Source organism: Coregonus clupeaformis, chromosome 6 (genome assembly GCF_020615455.1).
Source record: "Coregonus clupeaformis isolate EN_2021a chromosome 6, ASM2061545v1, whole genome shotgun sequence".
NCBI lineage: Eukaryota > Metazoa > Chordata > Actinopteri > Salmoniformes > Salmonidae > Coregonus > Coregonus clupeaformis.
Genome location: NC_059197.1, coordinates 45,252,455 through 45,278,241, shown reverse-complemented (window position 1 = coordinate 45,278,241; position 25,787 = coordinate 45,252,455). Strand labels below are relative to the sequence as shown.

The following is a 25,787-nucleotide window of genomic DNA, read 5'->3' as shown; positions in this document are numbered from 1 at the left end:
TGGTAATCCGTCTGGCCCAGCGGCCTTGTGAATGTTGACTTGCTTAAAAGTCTTACTCACATCGGCTACGGAGAGCGTGATCACATAGTCGTCCGGAACAGCTGGTGCTCTCATGCATGCTTCAGTGTTGCTTGCCTCGAGCGAGCATAGAAGTGGTTTAGCTCGCCTGGTAGGCTTGTGTCACTGGGCAGCTCGCGGCTGTGCTTCCCTTTGTAGTCTGTAATAGTTTTCAAGCCCTGCCACATCCGACGAGCGTCAGAGCCAGTGTAGTATGATTCAATCTTAGACCTGTATTGACTCTTTGCCTGTTTGATGGTTCGTCGGAGGTCATAGCGGGATTTCTTATAAGCTTCCGGGTTAGAGTCCCGTTCCTTGAAAGCGGCAGCTCTACCCTTTAGCTCAGTGCGGATGTTGCCTGTAATCCATGGCTTCTGGTTGGGGGTATGTACGTACGGTCACTGTGGGGGACGACATCATCGATGCACTTATTGATGAAGCCAGTGACTGATGTGGTGTACTCCTCAATGCTGTCTGAAGAATCCCGGAACATGTTCCAGTCTGTGCTAGCAAAACAGTCCTGTAGCTTGGCATCTGCGTCATCTGACCACTTTTTTATTAACCGAATCACTGGTGCTTCCTGCTTCAGTTTTTGCTTATAAGCAGGAATCAGGAGGATAGAGTTATGGTCAGATTTGCCAAATGGAGGGCGAGGGAGAGCTTTGTATGCGTCTCTGTGTGTGGAGTAAAGGTGGTCTAGAGTTTTTTTCCTCTGGTTGCACATTTGACATGCTGGTAGAAATTAGGTAGAACGGATTTAAGTTTCCCTGCATTAAAGTCCCCGGCCACTAGGAGCGCTGCATCTGGATGAGCGTTTTCCTGTTGATTAATGGCCTTGTACAACTCATTCAGTGCAATCTTAATGCCAGCATTGGTTTGTGGTGGTAAATAGACAGCTATGAAAAATATAGCTGAAAACTCTCTTGGTAAATAGTGTGGTCTACAGCTTATCATAAGATACTCTACCTCAGGCGAGCAAAACCTCGAGACTTCCTTAGTATTTGATTTTGTACACCAGCTGTTGTTTACAAATATACAGAGACCGCCACCCTTTGTCTTACCGGAGCCAGCCGTTCTGTCCTGCCGATGTAGCGTGTAGCCTGCTAGCTGAATGGTATCATTGTTGTCGTTCAGCCACGACTCCGTGAAACATAAGATATTACAGTTTTTAATGTCCCGTTGGTAGGATAACCGTAATCTTAAATCGTCAATTTTATTCTCAAAAGATTGAACGTTGGCTAATAGTATTGATGGGAGAGGCAGTTTACTCGCTCGCCGTCGGATCTCATAAGGCACCCCGACCTACGTCCACGATATCTCCGTCTCTTCCTCAGGCGAATGACGGGGATCTGGGCCTTGCCGGGTGTCTGTAGAATATCCTTCGCGTCCGACTCGTTGAAGAAAAAGTCTTCGTCCAATGCGAGGTGAGTAATCGCTGTCCTGATATCCAGAAGCTCTTTTTGGTTATAAGAGACGATGGCATAAACATTATGTACAAAATAAATTACAAATAACGCGGAAAAACACACATAATAGTACAATTGGTTAGAGGGCTGTAAAACGGCAGCCATCTTCTCCGGCGCTGTTTATGCAGAATGGATCCTAGCTTTGCAAACATGCTGTCAGACACATAGACCTACAACATACCATCAACACACATACAGTAGAATACTAATGTGTATTTTGTAGCTGTGGTCTATCATGTAGAGAGCCATTTCATATTGCACCATAGGGATTAGGCTACATGGCAGAGGCAGAGGAGAGATTCCCTCTTGGGATGTTACAACCTGTGTTCAGGGGGATATAAAACCTTCAGCTGGGTAGTAAGTGGTTGTGGTTAGTCTGGAAAACCTACAAGAAAAAAAGATTTGTGGCGGATAACAAGCTACCATAACTCACCACGATAGAGATCATTTTCATTCTAGATTCCATAAGTCTGTGATAAATGGAGAAGATTCTACACCGTTCCTGTTCTCATCTTTTCATTTGCTTATAGATGCAGTGCTTAAAAGACCTCGGGATTACGGTCACCTTCCATTCTGTGATCGTTTTCACTATGTCAATAGGACATTACAAATAATTAAACCCATTTTGACAGTGCAGTAAAGAAACTCCCCTTCCCCCACTGACTTCATTTGAAGAATAAATCTCTTGCTAGTTATCTTCCATATAGTGCATGTGATCGAACCCCCCTTAGGCATGTAATCAGAGACATCTATCTTTTTCATTTTCAGCCACCACCATGTTAGTTATGTGCCTTCCTTTAGGTCTATGATATTGATATTGCGTACGAGCGCGGTTCCCTTGCTTACAGTATTCAGTTACGCCTATAAGGTTGCAGTAAATGTATGACTAGAGAGCAAGGGGCATTAGAGATGTTAAACGATTGGGTGAGAAGAATTCAAAATACAGTATTGCCTAGGCAAACCATAGTGTGTGGCCAGCTCACTGTTGAAGACAATATTGGTTTACTCAACTCTTGCCTTCTCTAAGTTTTTCACAGAGTGATTGTCCAATACCAACATATCAACACACTAGTGTTATAATATCCATTGCACATGAAAAGACGGTCCACGGTTGGCACATAACGTTTCCATTTTGTCCACAAGTAGAGCGAGAGGTAGAAAACAAGGAAGCAAACCCCCAAAACAGTCCAATCAGAGAAGATAATGGTTGGACGGTGTTCATTTCCTAATTTAAGTAGCTTTCCTCAACATCTAGGTCAATTGAGGCGATATTGCACTTGGGATGGGTCATCTTATCTGCCACTGAAAGCCTACAGGAGTCACAACACAGCCTGATTGGCCAGTGCAGAAAATGCATTCTGGCAATCATCCAATGAGTCCCAGATCACATTCACACAACTATTAAGACATGGGTTTGACGAAACACCAAGTAGGCCACATAGATCTGGAAGTACACAACTGAATTGGAAGCAGGTGATTGTCTGGTTCAGATTCCATCCACTAGAAATGACAAAGGTAGCCAGCTAGTTGTTAGCCCCCATTAGCCCCCCACAGGGCCACTCAGCAGTAGCTCTCAGAGTATTTGATGGCTCCATCTCCGCCCCCGTTGCCCAGCGGAGCTCCATCAAGGCCGTTCAGCACCTGCTTGCGGGCGGAAATGTAGCAGTATGCCTTGCCCTTCTTGGCTCCTGGATGGTGGTGTGGGTGCGGGTCGAGATGCAGCCCCGAGGCGGAGGCGTCCGAGGAGAGGTTGTGGGTGTCCTCCTGTGGACAGTCAGGCTGGCAGGGCGGGTTGTGGTGGCACTGCCCGCCGCTGGTGCCCCCCTGTGCCGTGTTGCTGCCGGTGTTGCGAAGGTCGTCCAGGACGGTCATACCCAGCTTCCATCGCTGCCACTTCTTCTTTATCTCTGACTGCACCTGGGAGAGATGGAGGCAGGGAGGGTAATGAGTTTTTCCTGACCTTATGATCTGACCAGGAATAACGTTTCACAAGACAAATTGTATCTAATTTGATCTTTACTCACTTTAAACATTACTGAATGTAGGCTACCTCAACCAAACTAGGCCATATCTCAACAGGAAATACATCGGACCTTTCATGTCACACAGTGGCCTATACACTTCTTGACTCTACACATGGCTGGGCCCCTCAATGACATCCCGTTGCCCTGTGGACTTAGGTAGTGAGCTTCTCTGTGAGACAGCTAACCCACAGTGACAGGGTGACATACCCAGCAGGTCACAGAAAGCACTGGCTTCTCATAGGAACAAACAGAGACGAATGTGCCATAACCTCAGGTGTTTGCTAATGATATTCAAGTACACTTGTTTTGCCCTGGGCTTTGTTGAGAGCACACTTCACTTCTTCCTTACTCACCTCTTTATTGACGAAGCAGTACAGGATGGCAACCAGGAGACCCTGTGGGACGAGAGAGAGAGAGGTATCAGAAGAAGACACTCACTCACTCACACACTCACACAGCATTTTATTTTTTTATTTAACCTTTATTTAACTAGGCAAGTCAGTTAAGAACAAATTCTTATTTACAATGACTGCCTACCCAAACACCCCGCCATATAGACGAATGCATAACCTTTGTATCTCATCATATTACCTGGAAAGAGTTGAAGAAAAGTTCAAAGAAGAGGTTGATATTTCGGAGGATGCCCTCTGTCTGTTCCTCTGACATCACGGCAAAGACAACCTCATGGATGCCCAGGAGAGGGATGAGGGTCAGAGTGGACTTAGCCAACCTGCACACACAGAACATCCTTTACAGAGCCAAGAAAGGGCAACTATTAGAGAGGTCTATTTGGTCCTATATGGTGAATCTCTTTCATCAATGACATCAATGGATGGTTCCCTTTTCACACAAACACATAAAAGCCAAACAACGAAAGCCACAACCTGATTGGGAAATCAGAAAGGCCTCCTCTTCCCATGATTCTTTGGTGGTTCAGAATCAGTGCATCAGCTGCATTTGTCCTTAGATTCCAATTAGACTCATGTTATCCAGTGTGCCTCGAGGCCAGGCTTAGGTCAGAGGATTATGCATGCAACTGGTCTCTTGGATGTGGCTGGTTTCCTAAAAAGTCTATACCGTCTCCAAGGACCCCGGCTCACAATCAATGGATGGGAGGCCTCCTTGAATACCACAGAAACATCAAAGAATTCCATAGCTCCCTTTCCTCTGCATGCCATAAAGGGTTAGTAGAAGTGCAAGTCAACTTAGTGATGGATTATTGAGGTAATGGATGTCAACTGAGTTTGAAGCAAATGTCTTTAGTGTGGAAAGAGTTATGTCATCATAATGTCTGCTGTAGAGTCCTTGTGTGTTCATGCTGGACGATAAGTGACAACAACGCTGCCAAAGGTATGGTAATGTTCCGTGAATGGGACAGTGTTTAACAAGGTATGACATGGACAAAGTCACGTGACAAGAAACAAGTAAACACGTGTAAGCAATGAGTTGACTAAGTCAGTTTTACAAGATACAATACAGTGTTTGTTTTGTGTTTTTATTCTGGTTTTCTTTTATGTAGTTCATGGATTAGAAGGTGCTGTATCTTTCTTACCTGAATTTATAATCGGTGTACCTCATTTGGTGTGCCTTTAATTTGGAGACAAGGATCTGTATGATCCGAATAAATATGAAAAAGTTGACCTGGAATAACAAAAATATTAATAAAACATAATCAACATCAAACCACCCAATATTAGCTTTATTATTGTCAGAGAGAAAATGTAAGAATCTGACATCTAAAAAGGATATGTATCCAAATAGGTCTGTTCTGTTCTCTGGCATTTCAGTATTATAAAAGAAAGGGAAACAAGGATAACTGCTACTGTTGAAGTAGGGTGAATATGTGAGAATTCCACAATAATGTCAAACGCTAAAGTTTGAGTTCCAAAGTCAGACTGCAGCATGTTAGGGGTATTATGAGTTGGACTCTGTCCAGGTGACAGAGTCCAACTCACGCCATATTACATGTGTGAATTACTCCTATTTATTTAACCTTTATTTTGACAGGGAGTCATGCTGAGACCAAGGCCTCTTTAACAGATGAGCCTTGTAATTACAAAAATATACACATCAATACAATATGAAAAGTAAAACAGAGATAGAAAACACAGTCTATGTCTAACATTACTAACTATGTCAAACCATGTTAGGCATTTTATCCTGAGGGGCAACGCGAGAGTTGTGGGACAAATGACAAGTAATCTGTGACAGGAGAATCCTCATATCTTCTGGCATGTTGCTTCTGATGCAAAATACCGTAGAAAAAATAATATTTTCTTCCTCTCAGAGTTTCACTGAGAGACGCTAATTAAACACTCTTAAGATAAGGTGAATTCAAGCTTCAAGGAACTTGTTAAGTGTTACTAAGAAAAGAAAGACATTCATTTTGTCTTCTGGGTTGATGAGTCATCCATTAATTTTAATGTGCAGTGCATTCCGGAACCAAAACATGCCCACTCAGCTTTCACGTTTGCACAATTTTCAGAGGTAACGGTCTGCTAACTTCAAAGAGACAAGACTACAGGGGAAGCGGGGGGAGGGGGTTGACGAATGACTCACCCCTGGACCCCCACTGCTTTAGGGCACACAGCACAGTCGACACTCATGCCACACACACTCACCAGAATGGCCAGGAGGATGGGTGTGCGGATGATCCACCAGTACGCCATGTTCTCGTTGATCTCCCAGCACCTGGGAGGAGATGAATCATAATCTCTCAGTTGGAATTCAGTTTTTAGTAACAGATTATGAGGAAATAAGATTGGATGGAAATGAGTGACTCACCGTGTGTTTTCATACAGGTACCGCACTATAATCCAGGGGACCACAAATAACACTGGGGATCCTACACACAGTGCCATTAACCCATACATTACTGTCAGGAAACAGTATTTATATTATTTACCATGCGTGTGTGTTCATCTGTGTGTATGTGTGTGTGTGAGTATGTATCTACCCCAGCCGATGAAGAGGTATCCACAGAAGTAGCTGTTCTCTGAGAAGACCATAAGCACCAGGAGGTTGTGAAGGTACAGGCCCTCCACCAGCAGCCAGTAGTAGTTAGCCCCCACACAGTACTGCATCAGCACCTGGGCCACACGGCAGCCAGACAGGGCCTGGGGGCAAAGATCAGGGGTCAAAGGTATCATGACTTGCCCTTATGGGTTGAGGATCAAAGATTGAACACCCCCTTTCCTGGGGGCCAGTTTTATGACCGGTCGTAAATTCCTTGCAGAGACTTTCTCTTCCTTGCCATGAAGTATTGGGAGAAAGGACCGCTTTGTTAACAAAGGAAGTCTTCCGCCTAAACTCCAACATCCACAACATCCAACATTCCTACTTAAAAGTATGTGGGAAATAGTTGGTGGGGACATAAAGAACAATTGTGTCAAATTCGTTACTATGTTGTGATGTCAGTAAAGATGGTGGAACAACATAACTGTATCTCTGGTGGGGTACACTTCCCAGTTATGAAGATTGCATCTATTTGTTGTATAAAACGAATGATTAAGTATAATAATACTTTTGTGAAGATAACAATGTGATTTTAGCATTCTAGATGAGATGATTGTTTTCCATATTGATTTGTTCTCAGTCAGTGGCCACGCCCAGATGAGCACAAACATGATGGAACACCCCGTTTACCCCGAGTGCATAAAAAGCCTTGAAAAACAAATCAACCTTTAGACCAGCAGACGTGGAGCGTAAGCTACACGTTACAAAATGGTTAGACTAGAAAGACCAGAAAACGTGAGACTGTGATGAGGTGGTGTGGAAGGAGTCAGGCGCAGGAGGGTAAATCACTGAAACACAGGCTTTCATCCCCAAAAATACAGGTTTACGCAGATATGCGTCAAACACACTCCAGGGCACAAAACAGGCGCACTGGAAAATACACGGCACATGGGAAATCTCCCGTCGATACAAAATACACGAGCTCCACCGAGTTTCACTAACCTCCACAAGTAACAATCACCCACAAGGACAAGGGGGCAGAGGGAACACTTATACACAGACTAATTAGGGGATTAGAACCAGGTGTGTGTGTGATTGACAAGACAATTGTGATGATAATTGGGGGCGTCAGTGGTTAGTAATCCGGTGACGACGAACGCCGAAGCCTGCCCGAACAAGAAGGGGAGGCAGCCTCGGCCGAAGTCGTGACAGTACCCCCCTCCTGACGTGCAGCTCCAGCAGCGCGCCGACCCCGGCCTCGGGGACGGCCAGGCGGACGCAGAGCAGGGCGAGTCGGATGGTGACGGTGGAAATCCCACAACAGGGAGGGATCGAGGATATCCCTCACCGGGACCCAGCACCGTTCCTCCGGACCGTACACCTCCCACTCCACCCGATGCCTCGAATCCAGGATGGCACGGACAGAGTATGCCGGGACCCCCTCAATGTCCAGAGCAGACTCCTGGAGCGGACCAACCACCACCGGCCTGAGGAGAGACACATGAAACGAGGGGTTAATACGGTAATCAGGGGGGAGTAACAACCTATACGTAACCTCGTTGATTCTCCTCAGGACTTTGAACGGTCCCACAAACCGTGGGCTCAGCTTCCGGCAGGGCAGGCGGAGGGGCAGATTCCGGGTCGAGAGTCAATACTAAGATGAGACCATGGTCGTTGTGGAACTGGTAATGGTTGTAGCTTACCCGCTGGGAGGTGCCTAGGTGCCTTACTCTGGGCGCACACCGAGCAGGAGGAGACATACACCCTCACGTCCTTAGCCAATGTAGGCCACCAGTACTTTCTGCTCAAGCAGCGCACTGTACGGCCGATACCTGGGTGACCAGAGGAGGGTGACGTGTGTGCCCAGAAGCTCAGATGATCACGGATAAGAACAGGCACGTACCGCAGCCCAGCTAGACACTGTGGTGGAGATGGATCTGTGAGTAATGCCTGCTCTATATCCGCGTCCATTGCCCATACTACCGGCATAACAATGCAGGAGGCCGGGAGTATGGGGGTGTTGTCTCTGGGCCTCTCCTCTGTGTCATACAGCCGGGACAGTGCGTCTGCCTTCACGTTCTTCATACCCGGAATGTATGACATGGTAAACTCAAACCGGGTGAAGAATAGGGCCCACCTGGCCTGGCGGGGATTCAGCCTCCTCGCTGCCCGGATGTACTCCAGGTTATGGTGGTCCGTCCAGACGAGGAAAGGGTGTTTCGCCCCTTCGAGCCAATGCCTCCACACGGCCAAGGTTCGGACAACAGCCAACAGCTGATCACCAACCCGATCACCAACGTCGTAGTTCTGCTCCGCCGGGCTGAGCTTCTTAGAGAAGAAGGCACAGGGGCGGAGCTTGGGTGGCGTGCCCGAGCGTTGGGACAGGAAAGCGCCTATCCCTACCTCGGACGCATCCACCTCCACTACGAACGGTAGTGATGGATCGGGGTGGGCCAGTACCGGAGCTGAGGTGAACAGACCCCGCAGTCTCTTGAAGGCCAGGTCAGCCTCAGCAGACCAGCTGAGCCGGGACGTCCCACCCTTCAACAGGGATGTAATGGGAGCTGTCACTTTGCCAAAGCCCCGGATAAACCTCTGATAGTAGTTGGCAAAGCCAAGGAAGCGCTGCACCTCCTTAACCGTGGTTGGAGTCGGCCAATTATGCACGGCTGAAATGCGATCTCCCTCCATCTCCACACCTGAGGTGGTAATGCGGTATCCGAGGAAGGAGACGGACTGCTGGAAAAACATACACTTCTCTGACTTGGCATGAAGGTCATTTTCCAACAGTCGCCGTACACTGGGGAACTACCATGTGATCGAAAAGTGGATAGGTAGGGTACAGTGCGCAACAGAGGGCTCTGAACAAGTGTGGGTGTTCGATACCTGGGGTGATGCGTGGATGCCCTGCCTGCAGCCTCCAGGCCCAAAAGAACGTTGACTACGACGTGTGGTGTACTGTCCCTTCGTGCCACCAGAGTGGCACTGTCGCTGTCCTCCTCCGCTCTCTCGGCTGGCGGCTCCACCCAGCTCCATCCGCTCGGGATCCGAGTCGTCTGGGGTGGAAACGAGCAGACCCCTACCAGGACGTCCTCTGGCTGCCAGCAGGTTGTCCAACCCAATGGCCATGTCCACCAGTTTATTGAAGGACAGCATGGTGTCCCAGCAGGCTAGCTCCCGTCGGACGTCCTCCCGCAGATGGCACCGGAATTGGTCGATCAGGGCCCGCTCGTTCCACCCGGACCCCGCTACCAGCATCCGAAACTCCAAGGCGAAGTCCTGCGCGGTCCTCGTCCCCTGCCTCAGGTGGACCAGTCGCTCACCCACCTCTCGCCCCTCGGGCGGGTGATCGAAGACAGCCCGAAAGAGGCGAGCGAACTCCCTGTAGTCCACCAACGCGGCTCCTCCTTCGTTCCATACCGCGTTGGCCCACTCCAGGGCTTTCCCACAGAGGCAGGAAACGAGGATGGACACCTTCTCCCGCTCCGATGGTTCCGGCCTGATGCTGGCGAAGTAAAGCTCCAATTGGAGGAGAAATCCCTGGCACAGCGCAGCCGTCCCATCAAACGCCCGTGGTCGGGATATCTGGATCCCTCCGGGTGCTGGGGTGTAGGTGGCTGGATCCGGTTGGCCAGCTGGTTTCGACAGATAGGGTTCTCTCCTCTCCAGGCGTTGGACTACCTGAAGAACCCGATCCATCGCTTCCCCCAAGCTGGCCAGCATCATGGAATGCTCCTGGACCCTTGCCACGACTCCAGGCATGTGCTCTTCTCCCGCTGACTCCATAGCGGGTGGGTGATTCTGTGATGAGGTGGTGTGGAAGGAGTCAGGGCCAGGAGGATAAATCACTGAAACACAGGCTTTAATCCGCAAAAATACAGGTTTACGCAGATATGCGTCAAACACACTCCAGGGCACAAAACAGGCGCACTGGAAAATACATGGCACATGGGAAATCTCCCATCGATACAAAATACACGAGCTCCACCGAGCTTCACTAACCTCCACAAATAACAATCACCCACAAGGACAAGGGGGAAGAGGGAACACTTATACACAGACTAATTAGGGGATTAGAACCAGGTGTGTGTGTGATTGACAAGAAAATTGTGATGATGATTGGGGGCGGCAGTGGTTAGTACTCCGGTGACGATGAATGCCGAAGCCTGCCCGAAGAATGCCGAAGCCTGCCCGAAGAAGGAGGGGATGTAGCCTCGGCCGAAGTCGTGACAGAGACGTTAGTCCACACGTTTGAAATTGAGAAACTCTGAAACTCTCAACACGAGGTGAAGAAAAAGACAATGCACTAGACCTAATCATTTCAGTCTGCAGCTGGCATGTATAGTCGTCTAGAGAACTTTCAATAAAGACACGAAGTGGGAAGGACAATCCCTCTCAGACAACCGCTGGTACATCTGAAGTATCCATTCTAACCACTACTACGGCCAGAAACTCTACCAAGGACATTGGGATCTCTGGTGGGCAAACCAACGTCCTACATCATCAACTCAACTATTGAGGACCGCATCACGTAAATACATGTTGCATTTCTAATCCAAATGACCGTTATTAGGGTGCATAAGTATTATGATTACTGTGAGCATAGTCTCCAAAGTAACTACGATAGTTTGAATCTCTGTCTCTCCCTTCCATACTGACCCCTCCTTCCCCTAACCAAGCAGTCATGCTAGTGTTAGTCCAGTCCACTAGGGACCTGTTTTCATTGTATTACGTTAGTAATGAATAACCTATGTGTGTGTGTGTGTTTGTATTGTGTAATTATTTAGTTAGTGAGTAAATAAATAATTAAGCCAATTTGTGTATTGCTGATTCATCAATAAGGTTAGGGTTCTTGCAGGTTCAAGGATTATGCGACGTTCAGAATAAGATTGATAAAAGGTAATTATTTAATAAGTGACTGTTATCGATATATAACATATATATATCTTCTAAGAGTTTAATTCGGGAGATGGTAACTCATTAAACAACTTCTTCCGTGGTGCCCCAAATTCCTAATGAGTGAATTGTTATATGATTAATTTAATCGAGTTACGATTAAACATAGATAGGTGATTCGATAAATAACAGTCATACATTAAAGTAAGTCATGTCACGACAAAGGTCAGGGGAGGAGGTCAAGGATGGCTGTCTAAAGTATGAGAGATTAATTGAGTCTTTAAATTGTATGTTTGTGTATGTGTGTTCCTGTAACCTGCATTAGTGTGTATAGCCTTTAGTTCTGACCTTATCACTGAGGACATTGGACACGTCTCTGTTGTCTCTGAACTCGGGGGTGTCCCTGGTGAGAACAGCATCTCTGGTGAGGATGGATATGGCTCGCAGAATGAAGGACGCAAACAGATTGGTGTGGATATAGTTCCTGGTGCACCTTAGTTTCCTAGGGTACAACACTTGACAATGAGATTACTGTATCACAAAATTATTTCCAGCATCATGTATATGTCATATACAGATGTAGGATCTTAATTTGATTACTCTTTTGTTGCTGTGAATTTTGTGCAGGAAATGCAAACTGTGTATTCAAGGTTTAAAAAAGGCTTCTAAAGTTTGTAATTTCCTCTTTAAAATTTCAGAATTTGCTGTAACAAGAAATATCCATTAATTATAATCCACATAATAATTCACATTTCGTGTTGCTGCAGGATTATTTTCCTGCTGTAGCAAACTGGCTCAAATTAAGATCCTACATCTGTATGATTTACATTTGCCTAATTCACATCAGAGGACTAGAAGTGAAGCCATTGCCTTAGTCCAAACAAACAGTCCCATAGTCAGAATCAAATCCTGACATATAAAGATGGACCATATACTGTTTATGACTGTGGTCAGAGACAGTATTTACCTGAAGATGAGCAGTATGACGAGGGCCAGGGAAAGGCTGGCCAGGGACAGAGAGTAGCCCACAGTGTACATCACCCGGAAGTAGGCCAAGATCACCATCTGGTTCTCCTGTGGACACACAAAGACCTGCACTCAAATCCCAAGTAGACGAAGGAACAACATGACCCTGTTTTCACCTATAACTCTCTGACTCTATTATGAATGCGCTGTGCTGTACTGAACTAATGTCCTGTTCTTTTTGATAGAGTGCAAACAGAGACACAGACACAGACAAAGCAGATGCACTGCTGCAAGAAGTCCTATTGTCTTGTTGTCTATTATGCCTTGGGAAATGTTCATAAATGTTTTAATGATGCTCAGTACACTAAATAAGCTCCTATTAAAAATATGTGACACTCCATTAATGTATACTCTAGGCTTATGAATCTCACAGATTAGAACATGCGAGTATAACAGGTGTCAAACAGTGGTGAAGTGGAGCGTAAATCTCTCAGAGCTCACCCCTCACACTCTGTAGCCCTGGCAGATCTATAACCCTGTATGTAGAACAGACTAAGTAATGACATATTCTATATTCATGTAGTGAATGGGCCATTCATTACTGAGCTCGTAATGGGGTGCAGCACTCGATGTGAAATTAAGACAGGGTAAGGAGGACGTGAGTTGAGCATGTTGATAGGGATGAGTGGAAGTCAACATTAGGGGACAGCAACTGCTGCTGCTGCTAGCCCACCTCAACATTCATAAGCAATCAGAGTATTTGGGCAATATAATAAAATAATGGCCATTCTGGTAATTGCATTTCTATGTCCCGTACAGGTGGTAGGCCATTGGAATACCTACTCTATTACTCATTGCTTTTTGAATGGCTATTTGGCTATGAATTAGTTCACCTCTCAAAGCATCTGTCAGTACTTGGAGGGTCTCCTAAGACTACTGGTGAAGTTTTCTAAAAGTCAAATTCAGTAATTAAAAGCATTAACCCTTTGTCTCTTGTTACGTGTTCTGAGAAGAGGGTCTACTACTGGTGCATGATGGGTATTACCTGTGCTACCTGCTGGTTGTTGTCTGCGTTGCACTGGGAGTGGTCCCTCCAGTTGCTACTGGTGTTGTTAATGGCCCACTGGCCATCAGGCCCACACTCCCGCAACACATACCCATTACGAACTGCACAGACATGGTGAGGGAGAGATAAAGGAAGAAGTCAAACAAATGAGACAAATTCAATTCTGCACATAGACATTAAAACCAGTAGACAGTGATAGCGCTGACGTCATCCATGTATTCCTATGGAAAACTCTCGATAGCGCATGAAGCCGAAACTATTTGAATTAAGGATCATTGTGAAAGTGTCCGTAACTAGCAAAGGATCATGGTCGATGTAGTCGTTTTAATCCTGCTTGAGAGTCAACCGGGAGCCTCCTCGTAGACTGCCGGCCCGTGATTGTTCTGTGTTAGCACGTGGTCATGTGTGACGACAAAATTAATGTAGTAGTCATAATGGATTTACTCACTATTTAATTAAATATCTCGATTTGTAGCGGATTTTAAAATAATTCACCGTGGGGATCGAACTTAATCATAATAAACACATTTTAGAGGCCAAAATAACCGGCACATTGTTTTTGCTTTGGCCATTCTGGTGATCCTAATTTACATAGGCTTTCTAGGGCAGACCAGAATTATTTTTAGTCTAAAATAATCGTATAATTATACAAAGGAATCTTTTTCGTATTTTATTTTCATAACCATTGCAGAATATATTCCTCACCTTTTCTGGCCGTGATAGGTTCATATTCCTGAGCCATACAACAAATTACCATGCACATCTCTCATTTAATTGGACCTAGTAGCCTAGTAAATAGATAGGCTTTATGCAGGGGCTCAACTTTGTTTTTAGAAGTGGGGGGGACATATATACAGTGAGGGAAAAAAGTATTTGATCCCCTGCTGATTTTGTATGTTTGCCCACTGACAAAGAAATGATCAGTCTATAATTTTAATGGTAGGTTTATTTGAACAGTGAGAGACAGAATAACAACAAAAAAATCCAGAAAAACGCATGTCAAAAATGTTATAAATTGATTTGCATTTTAATGAGGGAAATAAGTATTTGACCCCTCTGCAAAACATGACTTAGTACTTGGTGGCAAAACCCTTGTTGGCAATCACAGAGGTCAGACGTTTCTTGTAGTTGGCCACCAGGTTTGCACACATCTCAGGAGGGATTTTGTCCCACTCCTCTTGCAGATCTTCTCCAAGTCATTAAGGTTTCGAGGCTGACGTTTGGCAACTCGAACCTTCAGCTCCCTCCACAGATTTTCTATGGGATTAAGGTCTGGAGACTGGCTAGGCCACTCCAGGACCTTAATGTGCTTCTTCTTGAGCCACTCCTTTGTTGCCTTGGCCGTGTGTTTTGGGTCATTGTCATGCTGGAATACCCATCCATGACCCATTTTCAATGCCCTGGCTGAGGGAAGGAGATTCTCACCCAAGATTTGACGGTACATGGCCCCGTCCATCGTCCCTTTGATGCGGTGAGGTTGTCCTGTCCCCTTAGCAGAAAACCACCCCCAAAGCATAATGTTTCTACCTCCATGTTTGACGGTGGGGATGGTGTTCTTGGGGTCATAGGCAGCATTCCTCCACCTCCAAACATGGCGAGTTGAGTTGATGCCAAAGAGCTCCATTTTGGTCTCATCTGACTACAACACTTTCACCCAGTTCTCCTCTGAATCATTCAGATGTTCATTGGCAAACTTCAGACGGGCATGTATATGTGCTTTCTTGAGCAGGGGGACCTTGCGGGCGCTGCAGGATTTCAGTCCTTCACGGCGTAGTGTGTTACCAATTGTTTTCTTGGTGACTATGGTCCCAGCTGCCTTGAGATCATTGACAAGATCCTCCCGTGTAGTTCTGGGCTGCTTCCTCACCGTTCTCATGATCATTGCAACTCCACGAGGTGAGATCTTGCATGGAGCCCCAGGCCGATGGAGATTGACAGTTATTTTGTGTTTCTTCCATTTGTGAATAATCACACCAACTGTTGTCACCTTCTCACCAAGCTGCTTGGCGATGGTCTTGTAGCCCATTCCAGCCTTGTGTAGGTCTACAATCTTGTCCCTGACATCCTTGGAGAGCTCTTTGGTCTTGGCCATGGTGGAGAGTTTGGAATCTGATTGATTGATTGCTTCTGTAGACAGGTGTCTTTTATACAGGTAACAAGCTGAGATTAGGAGCACTCCCTTTAAGAGTGTGCTCCTAATCTCAGCTCGTTACCTGTATAAAAGACACCTGAGAGCCAGAAATCTTTCTGATTGAGAGGGGGTCAAATACTTATTTCCCTCATTAAAATGCAAATCAATTTATAACATTTTGCGTTTTTCTGGATTTTTTTGTTGTCACTCCCTGTTCAAATAAACCTACCATTAAAATTATAGACTGATCATTTCTTTGTCAGTGGGCAAACGTCCAAAATCAGCAGGGGATCAAATACTTTTTTTCCCTCACTGTACACTACCGTTCAAAAGTTTTGGGTCACTTAGAAATGTCCTTGTTTTCGAAAGAAAAGCAATTTTGTTGTCCATTAAAATAACATCAAATTGATCAGAAATACAGTGTAGATATTGTTAATGTTGTAAATGGCTATTGTAGCTGGAAACTGCAGATTTTTTATGGAATATCTACATAGGCGTACAGAGGACCATCATCTGCAACCATCAGTCCTGTGTTCCAATGGCACATTGTGTTTGCTAATCCAAGTTTATCATTTAAAAAAGCGAATTGATCATTAGAAAACCCTTTTGCAATTATGTTAGCACAGCTGAAAACTGTTGTGCTGATTAAAGAAGCAATAAAACTGGCCTTCTTGAGACTAGTTGAGTATCTGGATCATCAGCAATTGTGGGTTCGATTACAGACTCAAAATGGCCAGAAACAAATAACTTTCTTCTGAAACTCGTCAGTCTATTCTTGTTCTGAGAAATTAATGCTATTCCATGCGAGAAATTGGCAAGAAACTGAAGATCTCGTACAACGCTGTGTTCTACTCCCATCACAGAACAGTGCAAACTGGTTCTAACCAGAATAGAAAGAGGAGTGGGAGGCCCCGGTGCAAAACTGAGCAAGAGGACAAATACATTGGAGTGTCTAGTTTGAGAAACAGACGCCTCACAGGTCCTCAACTGGCAGCTTCATATAATGAGATATGTCTTTTTCTTTGCAACTCTGCCTAGAAGGTCAGCATCCCGGAGTCGTACTCTTTAATGAAATGGCGGTTATAAAAGAGGCTCCAGGGCTTTTGGCACCGCTAGGCTGCTACGCAGTAGCCGACCAGCTGAGCTTGTGATTTCACGCTCCAGACCAGACACTGGGGGCCTGATTCTGCACGGCTTTCGATAGAAACAGTGTTATCATTAACCTCCTAGCTGGAAGTTGATTGAAACAGAATCTCAATTCTCCTACCAAACCATAAAGCACTAACCAATGCCACACCAGTACCTTGGTTGTACCAGGGTAGGTACCAAGGGCAGGGCACTTTGACGGTGGTGTTGGGGACGCCCTCCGGCCAGCAGGCGTACATGTCAAACATGCGGCCGCAGAACAAGCCTGGGAGCAGAAGAAAATATATAAGTAAGACGTAAGTAAGTAAGTAAGTAAGCAGTAAGCAGACCCTGAATCCCTAAGCTTTTGTCTGAAGCTAAGCAGGATAGAGACTGTTTAGTGTTTGGAGGACGACCACCTGGGAAAACAGTAGTAATGATGAGTATACTGCCCTGCAATGGATGCAGTCTGTTGGGTCAGATGTTAAGTAGCCTGACTCATGGTACTTATTCTAAGAATTGGGTAGATTCTGTGGACTTCTGTGGATTTGTTTGAGAGAAAGGAGAGGGGTGATAAAGCTCCTGGTGTTTTATTATAATTGTGAAGCCAAAGGCATATTTCCGCTGCAACAATAACGTTTTCTATGTTATTCTATTCTATTTATAAACCCATAATGGGGTGTGCCTGATTAGGACACATAGGACACGTGTCTGTCTTTGAGTCTTACCTGGGGGTGTGGGGTCCATGCTCATTCTCAGCAGGCACTCGTTCCTGTATCTGTTCCATTCCTCCACCGTGTGCTTCACCGTCTTCGTTGACACAAGCTGCCGGTCACAAATTACAGGTCAGGGGTCAACCCCAGTGGGTTCTTCTGGGTAACCCCACAATACCTAACTGCACTGGGCCTGACTGGGTGTAAAACCTGACTGGATATAAAAAACACTAATGCCTTGGCTTACTGTAGTGTTGTAACTTAAGTTCTCCATAAAAGCTGACACAAACACTAAACCAGCTGCATCGATTGAGGATTCAAAGCACATTACACTGACACTGCTGTTCAGATCAGCTTCCCAGCACTCTGATTGTGTTCTCTAAAGCACACTGAGACCGTTATTACCTGCAGTGATTCAGAACAGTGAATCATCTTCACATGATTTACATTTCATAACAGCTCCTGAGGACAATCAAACAAACTAACAACAGCAGCGTCTAATGACAAAACACACTTCTATGGATGGATTGAAGGTGGGAAGTAATGTTAAGTACAATCACTACTGCCGTAATGAGCAGAAACCAAGTTAAAAGTGCCTACCTCAGTTCTGCACAGGACAGACAGGATGAGGAGGAGGATGGCAGGGGTCTTCATCACTTAGAGGAGTGCCAGGGCGGAGGGCTACTCATCATCTCAGGGCTGCTGGGTGTTTTTCACCCAGGGGGGCCAGAACCAGGCCATGCCTCAGACCTCCACTCAATAGCCCACACTCTGCAAAACAACGCACACAATCAGTTAGACCTATTGTGTACAGTACAGAGCAATCACACAATATGGATTTGGGTTATAATTCTTATCACATATTATGCTAAAACAAGCTTGTGGTACACAATGGGCATAGGATTTGGCATTTGATTTGTGGAAAGGAAGTCAAAATGTAATGGCACGGGATTAATGATGCCAGCCAAATAATTGGGCCATTGATCAGAATGTATATTTTCGTCAAATGATGAAGGCAGTGTGGAGGAAATTAATATTCATTACATACAATACTGTTTAATTAGACATACTATGCTAGTATTTTTACTGATCCAACTTGTCTTGTGTGACTTAGTCATAAATCTGAGCGTACAGATTTATGAGCCGTTGGGTGCGACCGCAATATGTGACCTCCTGTGTTTACGATCGGCAGGAATTTAGCTATGTGGGAATTACCGGGAGGAACAGAGAATGGTGGCGATACAACTCTGTTCCCCGGCCCTGTTTTTACACATCTGCTAACTGTCACATAGATAAGAGGATGTACTTTCCATAAAAGGAGAGAGCCAACTGTGTTCGTTGAGCTTTCAACAATGCACTGTTGAGGGGATGGTTGATTTCTAAATTTTTGTTAATCTTATAATAAAGTTGTTGTTTGAAAGAATCTACAGTCTCTCGTCCTATAGAATTTCTACCACAGCAGTTAGTTCCAGTGTTAATGAGCCCAATCAACATTTTATCATTAATTAATCCATGAAGGCCATTGAGGCCATGTAGCTGATTAGAGCATGTGAGGATTCGGCGCACTATTTCCCAATGACACTGTGACAACAAGACACCCATTTTGTTGCTACTGTAGGGTAGGCTAATTACTGGCTTTCTCTGTGAGCATGACACTAATAGGGACACTTCATTACTTGGGACTTGATTGGAGACAATGGCATGTGATATTAGACAAATGGCAGCACAATTTGAGCATCGAAGTGTTGTCCTCACCAAAGTCTCCCAAAGACATCTCAATGAAATCTAACTAGAGTGCTATCTGACAATCTGATTGGAGAGCCAATCGTTGTAATCTTGGAAACATCTACATCAAGAAGACCATAGCCATGTACTGTATTTAGAGAGTTAGGACATTGAGGTTTCTGCATTATGATGCATTTACATGACACTACAACATTATATGGTAGCCATGTTAGCTCCCAATTATTATACAACGGGTGGGTCTAATCTTGAATGCTGATTGGTTAAAACCTAATTCCAGCCTGTGTCTATTCCACAAGTCACCACCGGCTAAATCTATGACGTTAAAATACCTTTTTACTCTGTTCCATATGACTGCGCAATCCCATGTCACATCAGCCCAGCCAAGCAATTTATAAACTTGATCTCCACTATAAAAAGCATCTAGACATTATCTCACATTTCTTTTAGACTAACATTTCGTTTTCAACAGCGGAGATTTGTATAAACTTTGCTGTCTGTCTCTCTGACATTTGCAACATTGTTTCTATATTCAAATTCGATCTCCAGCTGTCACATAGTAATGAACGTGTCGGGACGAGACAGACAGGCAGGCAGCATTCTCAACCAGTCTAAATCATGAATCAGCTGGCATCATTTCTATGGATATATACAGTGGGGAGAACAAGTATTTGATGCACTTACGATTTTGCAGGTTTTCCTACTTACAAAGCATGTAGAGGTCTGTAATTTTTATCATAGGTACACTTCAACTGTGAGAGACGAAATCTAAAACAAACATCCAGAAAATCACATTGTATAATTTTTAAGTAATTAATTTGCATTTTATTGCATGACATAAGTATTTGATACATCAGAAAAGCAGAACTTAATATTTGGTACAGAAACCTTTGTTTGCAATTACAGAGATCATACGTTTCCTGTAGGTCTTGACCAGGTTTGCACACACTGCAGCAGGGATTTTGGCCCACTCCTCCATACAGACCTTCTCCAGATCCTTCAGGTTTCGGGGCTGTCGCTGGGCAATACGGACTTTCAGCTCCCTCCAAAGATTTTCTATTGGGTTCAGGTCTGAAGACTGGCTAGGCCACTCCAGGACCTTGAGATGCTTCTTACGGAGCCACTCCTTAGTTGCCCTGGCTGTGTGTTTCGGGTCGTTGTCATGATGGAATACCCAGCCACGACCCATCTTCAATGCTCTTACTGAGGGAAGGAGGTTGTTGGCCAAGATCTCGTGATACATGGCTCCATCCATCCTCCCCTCAATACGGTGCAGTCGTCCTGTCCCCTTTGCAGAAAAGCATCCCCAAAGAATGATGTTTCCACCTCCATGCTTCACGGTTGGGATGGTGTTCTTGGGGTTGTACCTTCTTAGACCAAAAAGTTTAGACCAAAAAGCTCTATTTTTGTCTCATCAGACCACATGACCTTCTCCCATTCCTCCTCTGGATCATCCAGATGGTCATTGGCAAACTTCAGACAGGCCTGGACATGCGCTGGCTTGAGCAAGGGGACCTTGCGTGCGCTGCAGGATTTTAATCCATGACGGCGTAGTGTGTTACTAATGGTTTTCTTTGAGACTGTGGTCCCAGCTCTCTTCAGGTCATTGACCAGGTCCTGCCGTGTAGTTCTGGGCTGATCCCTCACCTTCCTCATGATCATTGATGCCCCATGAGGTGAGATCTTGCATGGAGCCCCAGACCGAGGGTGATTGACCGTCATCTTGAACTTCTTCCATTTTCTAATAATTGCGCCAACAGTTGTTGCCTTCTCACCAAGCTGCTTGCCTATTGTCCTGTAGCCCATCCCAGCCTTGTGCAGGTCTACAATTTTATCCCTGATGTCCTTACACAACTCTCTGGTCTTGGCCATTGTGGAGAGGTTGGAGTCTGTTTGATTGAGTGTGTGGACAGGTGTCTTTTATACAGGTAACGAGTTCAAACAGGTGCAGTTAATACAGGTAATGAGTGGAGAACAGGAGTGCTTCTTAAAGAAAAACGAACAGGTCTGTGAGAGCCAGAATTCTTACTGGTTGGTAGGTGATCAAATACTTATGTCATGCAATAAAATGCAAATTAATTACTTAAAAACCATACAATGTGAATTTCTGGATTTTTGTGATATTTTTTTTTTACCTATGATAAAAATTACAGACCTCTACATGCTTTGTAAGTAGGAAAACCTGCAAAATCGGCAGTGTATCAAATACTTGTTCTCCCCATTGTACAAAGAAATGTCAATTGCAAAAAGGTCAAACAAAACGAAGTGCAGCTAGTTTGCCGTCTTTCCAGCTTTGAAGTGATTGTGTTAGCTGTGTTGTTATATATGTCTCCCGAGTGGCGCAGTGGTCTAAGGCACTGCATCGCAGTGCTAGCTGTGCCACTAGAGATCCTGGTTCGAATCCAGGCTCTGTCGTAGCTGGCTGCGACCGGGAGACCCATGGGGTGACGCACAATTGGCCCAGCATCGTCCAGGGTAGGGGAGGGAATGGCCGGCAGGGGATGTAGCTCAGTTGGTAGAGCATGGCGTTTGCAACGCCAGGGTTGTGGGTTCGATAAAATAATGTATGTGCTAACTGTAAGTCGCTCTGGATAAGAGCGTCTGCTAAATGACTAAAATGTAATGTAAATGTTGTTGGCTAGCTCCTCTGAACAACAGTGTCCTGACGAGTGAGCACATTTTCTATGCTAGACGGAATCGCGCCTCATTTGCTCATTGTTATGTATGTATCCAAATAAATGTCTCTAGAAAACAGCTTAAACAAATGCAAATGCAGCTACTTTGCTGTTATTCTGGCTGCACTTTTTGACATGACTGTAAATTAGCCGTAGTTGTCTAGCTACTGTAGCAAGCAAGAGATAAGAATGTTACCAGCCCGTATGGCAATGGAACATTTAGAACGAATGTCCATAGATACAGAACAAAAAGACTGAATGACTGGGTCGCGTCTCTAGCAACCGAAACGATAGAACGAACATCCAGACGGCTTGAGTAGCAACCCTAAATTTGTGTCGGGACTATGTCTTGTGGAAGAATGAAATAGTATGACTAAATTCATCAAAATAACATTTTTAATGAGATTTGTAAATCATTATTTGAATATGTTGGTGACCCGTTGTATAAAAGTGATAATGTCCTTGAAGCCGGTGTTTTGAGGATATACAGTTGAAGTCGGAAGTTTACATACGCCAAATACATTTAAACTCAGTTTTTCACAATTCCTGACATTTAATCCTAGTAAAAATGCCCTGTCTTAGGTCAGTTAGGATCACCACTTTATTTTAAGAATGTGAAATGTCAGAATAATAGTAGAGAGAATGATTTTTTAAAAATATGTTTGATTTATTTCACCTTTATTTAACCAGGTAAGCCAGTTGAGAACAAGTTCTCATTTACAACTGCGATCTGGCCAAGATAAAGCAAAGCAGTGCGATAAAAACAACAACACAGAGTTACATATGGGGTAAACAAAACATAAAGTCAAAAATACAACAGAAAATATATATACAGTGTGTGCGAATGTAGTAAATGATGGAGGTAAGGCAATAAATAGGCCATAGTGCAAAATAGTTACAATTTCGTATTAACACTAGAATGATAGATGTGCAAAAGATGATGTGCAAATAGAGATACTGGGGTGCAAATTAGCAAAATGAATAACAATATGGGGATGAGGTAGTTGGGTGGGCTAATTTCAGAATGGCTGTGTACAGGTGCAGTGATCGGTAAACTGCTCTGACAACTGACGCTTAAAGTTAGTGAGGGAGATAAGAGTCTCCAGCTTCAGAGAATTTTGCAGTTCGTTCCAGTCATTGGCAGCAGAGAACTGGAAGGAATGGCGGCCAAAGGAGGTGTTGGCTTTAGGGATGACCAGTGAGATATACCTGCTGGAGCGCATACTATGGCTGGGTGTTGCTATGGTGATCAGTGATCTAAGATAAGACAGGGATTTGCCTAGCAGTGATTTAAAGATGACCTGGAGCCAGTGGGTTTGGCAACGAATATGTAGTGAGGGCCAACCAACAAGAGCGTACAGGTCACAATGGTGGGTAGTATATGGGGCTTTGGTGACAAAACGGATGGCACTGTAATAGACCACATCCAATCTGCTGAGTAGAGTGTTGGAAGCTATTTTGTAAATGACATCGCCAAAGTCAAGGATCGGTAGGATAGTCAGTTTTACGAGGGCATGTTTGGCAGCATGAGTGAAGGAGGCTTTGTTGCGAAATAGGAAGCCGATTCTAGATCTAACTTTTGATTGGAGATGCTTAATGTGAGTCTGGAAGGAGAGTTTACAGTCTAACCAGACACCTAGGTATTTGTAGATGTCCACATACTCTAGGTCAGACCCGCCGAGAGTAGTGATTCTAGTCGGGTGGGCGGGTGCAAGCAGCGTTAGGTTGAAGGGCATGCATTTAGTTTGACTAGTGTTTAAGAGCAATTGGAGGCTACGGAAGGAGTGTTGTATGGCGTTGAAGCTCGTTTGGAGGTTTGTTAACACAGTGTCCAATGAAGGGCCAGATGTATACAAAATGGTGTCCGCATAGAGGTGGATCCGAGAGTCACCAGCAGCAAGAGCGACATCATTGATATACACAGAGAATAGAGTCGGCCCGAGAATTGAACCCTGTGGCACCCCCATAGAGACTGCCAGAGGTCCAGCTTTTATTTCTTTCATCACATTCCCAGTGGGTCAGAGGTTTACATACACTCAATTAGTATTTGGTAGCATTGCCTTTAAATTGCCTTTAAATTGTTTAACTTGGGTCAAACGTTTCGGGTAGCCTTCCACAAGCTTTCCACAATAAGTTGGGTGAATTGTGGCCCATTCCTCCTGACAGAGCTGGTGTAACTGAGTCAGGTTTGTAGGCCTCCTTGCTCGCACGTACTTTTTCAGTTCTGCACACAAATGTTCTATAGGATTGAGGTCAGGGCTTTGTGATGGCCACTCCAATACCTTGACTTTGTTGTCCTTAAGCCATTTTGCCATAACTTTGGAAGTATGCTTGGGGTCATTGTCCATTTGGAAGACCCATTTGTGACCAAGCTTTAACTTCCTGACTGATGTCTTGAGATGTTGCTACAATATAGCCACATAATTTTCCTTCCTCATGATGCCATCTATTTGTGAAGGGCACCAGTCCCTCCTGCAGCAAAGCACCCCCACAGCATGATGCTGCCACCCCCGTGCTTCACGGTTGGGATGGTGTTCTTCGGCTTGCAAGCAACCCCCTTTTTCCTCCAAACATAACGATGGTCATTATGGCCAAACAGTTCTATTTTTGTTTCATCAGACCAGAGGACATTTCTCGAAAAAGTATGATCTTTGTCCCCATGTGCAGTTGCAAACCATTGTCTGGCTTTTTTATGGCGGTTTTGGAGCAGTGGCTTCTTCCTTACTGAGCGGCCTTTCAGGTTATGTCGATATAGGACTCGTTTTACTGTGGATATAGATACTTTTGTACCTGTTTCCTCCAGCATCTTCACAAGGTCCTTTGCTGTAGTTCTGGGATTGATTTGCACTTTTCGCACCAAAGTACGTTCATCTCTGGGAGACAGAACGCGTCACCTTCCTGAGCGGTATGACAGCTGCGTGGTCCCATGGTGTTTATCCTTGCGTACTATTGTTTGTACAGATGAACGTGGTACCTTCAGGCATTTGGAAATTGCTCCCAAGGATGAATCAGACTTGTCTACAATTTTTTCTCTGAGGTCTTGGCTGATTTCTTTTCATTTTCCCATGATGTCAAGCAAAGAGGCACTGAGTTTGAAGGTAGGCCTTGAAATACATCCACAGGTATACCTCCAATTGACTCAAATTATGTCAATTAGGCTATCAGAAGCTTCTAAAGCCATGATATAATTTTCTGGAATTTTCCAAGCTGTTTAAAGGCACAGTCAACTTAGTGTATGTAAACTTCTGACTTCAACTGTATATGCACGGTTTGTCTCAGGCCTAACAACACCTGTGCCAATATATCCTCCAAACACTGGCTTCTCCCGCATTATCACCTAAACATTCCATGGGGAATATTTAAACAAGGAAGGGATAATCAACAAGGGACTACTGAAGTAACCAAACAAACAGACTTGCTAGTTTAGCTAACCAAACCATCAGGCCTAGCTTGCTCTTATGAAAATCTATTTCAACAATGCCAATAATGTTTTTAATTCGACTTCTGCTTTCAAAAGCAGTTCAAACTTGTAAGAATGAACTATAGCTGTTGAATTCTAACGTGCAAATACACTGTATACCGGGTGTTATATGGAAATAATGCACACTCTATGTCACGTCTCCTCCCGTTGCTCCCCTCCGGCGCTCTGATTCGCTGGTCTACTGAGCCACCGGTCTGAGCGCACCACCTCAGCAACACCGGAATGGAAACCCAACGCACCCTAATCACCTCCAGCGCACCTGCACCTCATCATCTCATCACCACCCCTATATAGCCCTGGACTGTTCAGTGTTTGTTGTGTGTGATTGTTAGTGTCTTGTCGTGTACTCGCTCTTTGTTGTTCTCTTGCATCTGCGTCCTGCCTCTTCGTATCCTCAGTACTCATCACACTCTAGAATGCCCTTCAAGCCAATCAGAAACAAGTATTCAACAATGCCCTGGTATAATGCTATGTAACTGAATGTCTAGA

The 25,787-nt window shown here is 44.9% G+C and overlaps 1 protein-coding gene across 1 annotated transcript in view; it reads right to left on the bottom strand.

Moving 5' to 3' along the window:
* Positions 1 to 1,654: 1,654 nt before the first annotated feature.
* LOC121567424 (glucagon receptor-like) overlaps positions 1,655 to 25,787 on the bottom strand; it is a 39,691-nt gene continuing 15,558 nt past the window's right edge. The window contains exons 2-14 of the mRNA XM_041877457.2: positions 18,000 to 18,170; positions 17,415 to 17,511; positions 16,865 to 16,972; positions 13,410 to 13,531; positions 12,366 to 12,472; positions 11,747 to 11,900; positions 6,504 to 6,663; positions 6,332 to 6,392; positions 6,169 to 6,238; positions 5,100 to 5,188; positions 4,139 to 4,277; positions 3,901 to 3,942; positions 1,655 to 3,440 (exon numbers count right to left, since the gene is read on the bottom strand). Coding sequence (XP_041733391.1) covers positions 3,084 to 3,440; positions 3,901 to 3,942; positions 4,139 to 4,277; positions 5,100 to 5,188; positions 6,169 to 6,238; positions 6,332 to 6,392; positions 6,504 to 6,663; positions 11,747 to 11,900; positions 12,366 to 12,472; positions 13,410 to 13,531; positions 16,865 to 16,972; positions 17,415 to 17,511; positions 18,000 to 18,053 — 1,560 coding nt within the window. The 5' untranslated portion in view covers positions 18,054 to 18,170 and the 3' untranslated portion in view covers positions 1,655 to 3,083. The remainder of the gene's footprint in view (positions 3,441 to 3,900; positions 3,943 to 4,138; positions 4,278 to 5,099; positions 5,189 to 6,168; positions 6,239 to 6,331; positions 6,393 to 6,503; positions 6,664 to 11,746; positions 11,901 to 12,365; positions 12,473 to 13,409; positions 13,532 to 16,864; positions 16,973 to 17,414; positions 17,512 to 17,999; positions 18,171 to 25,787) is intronic.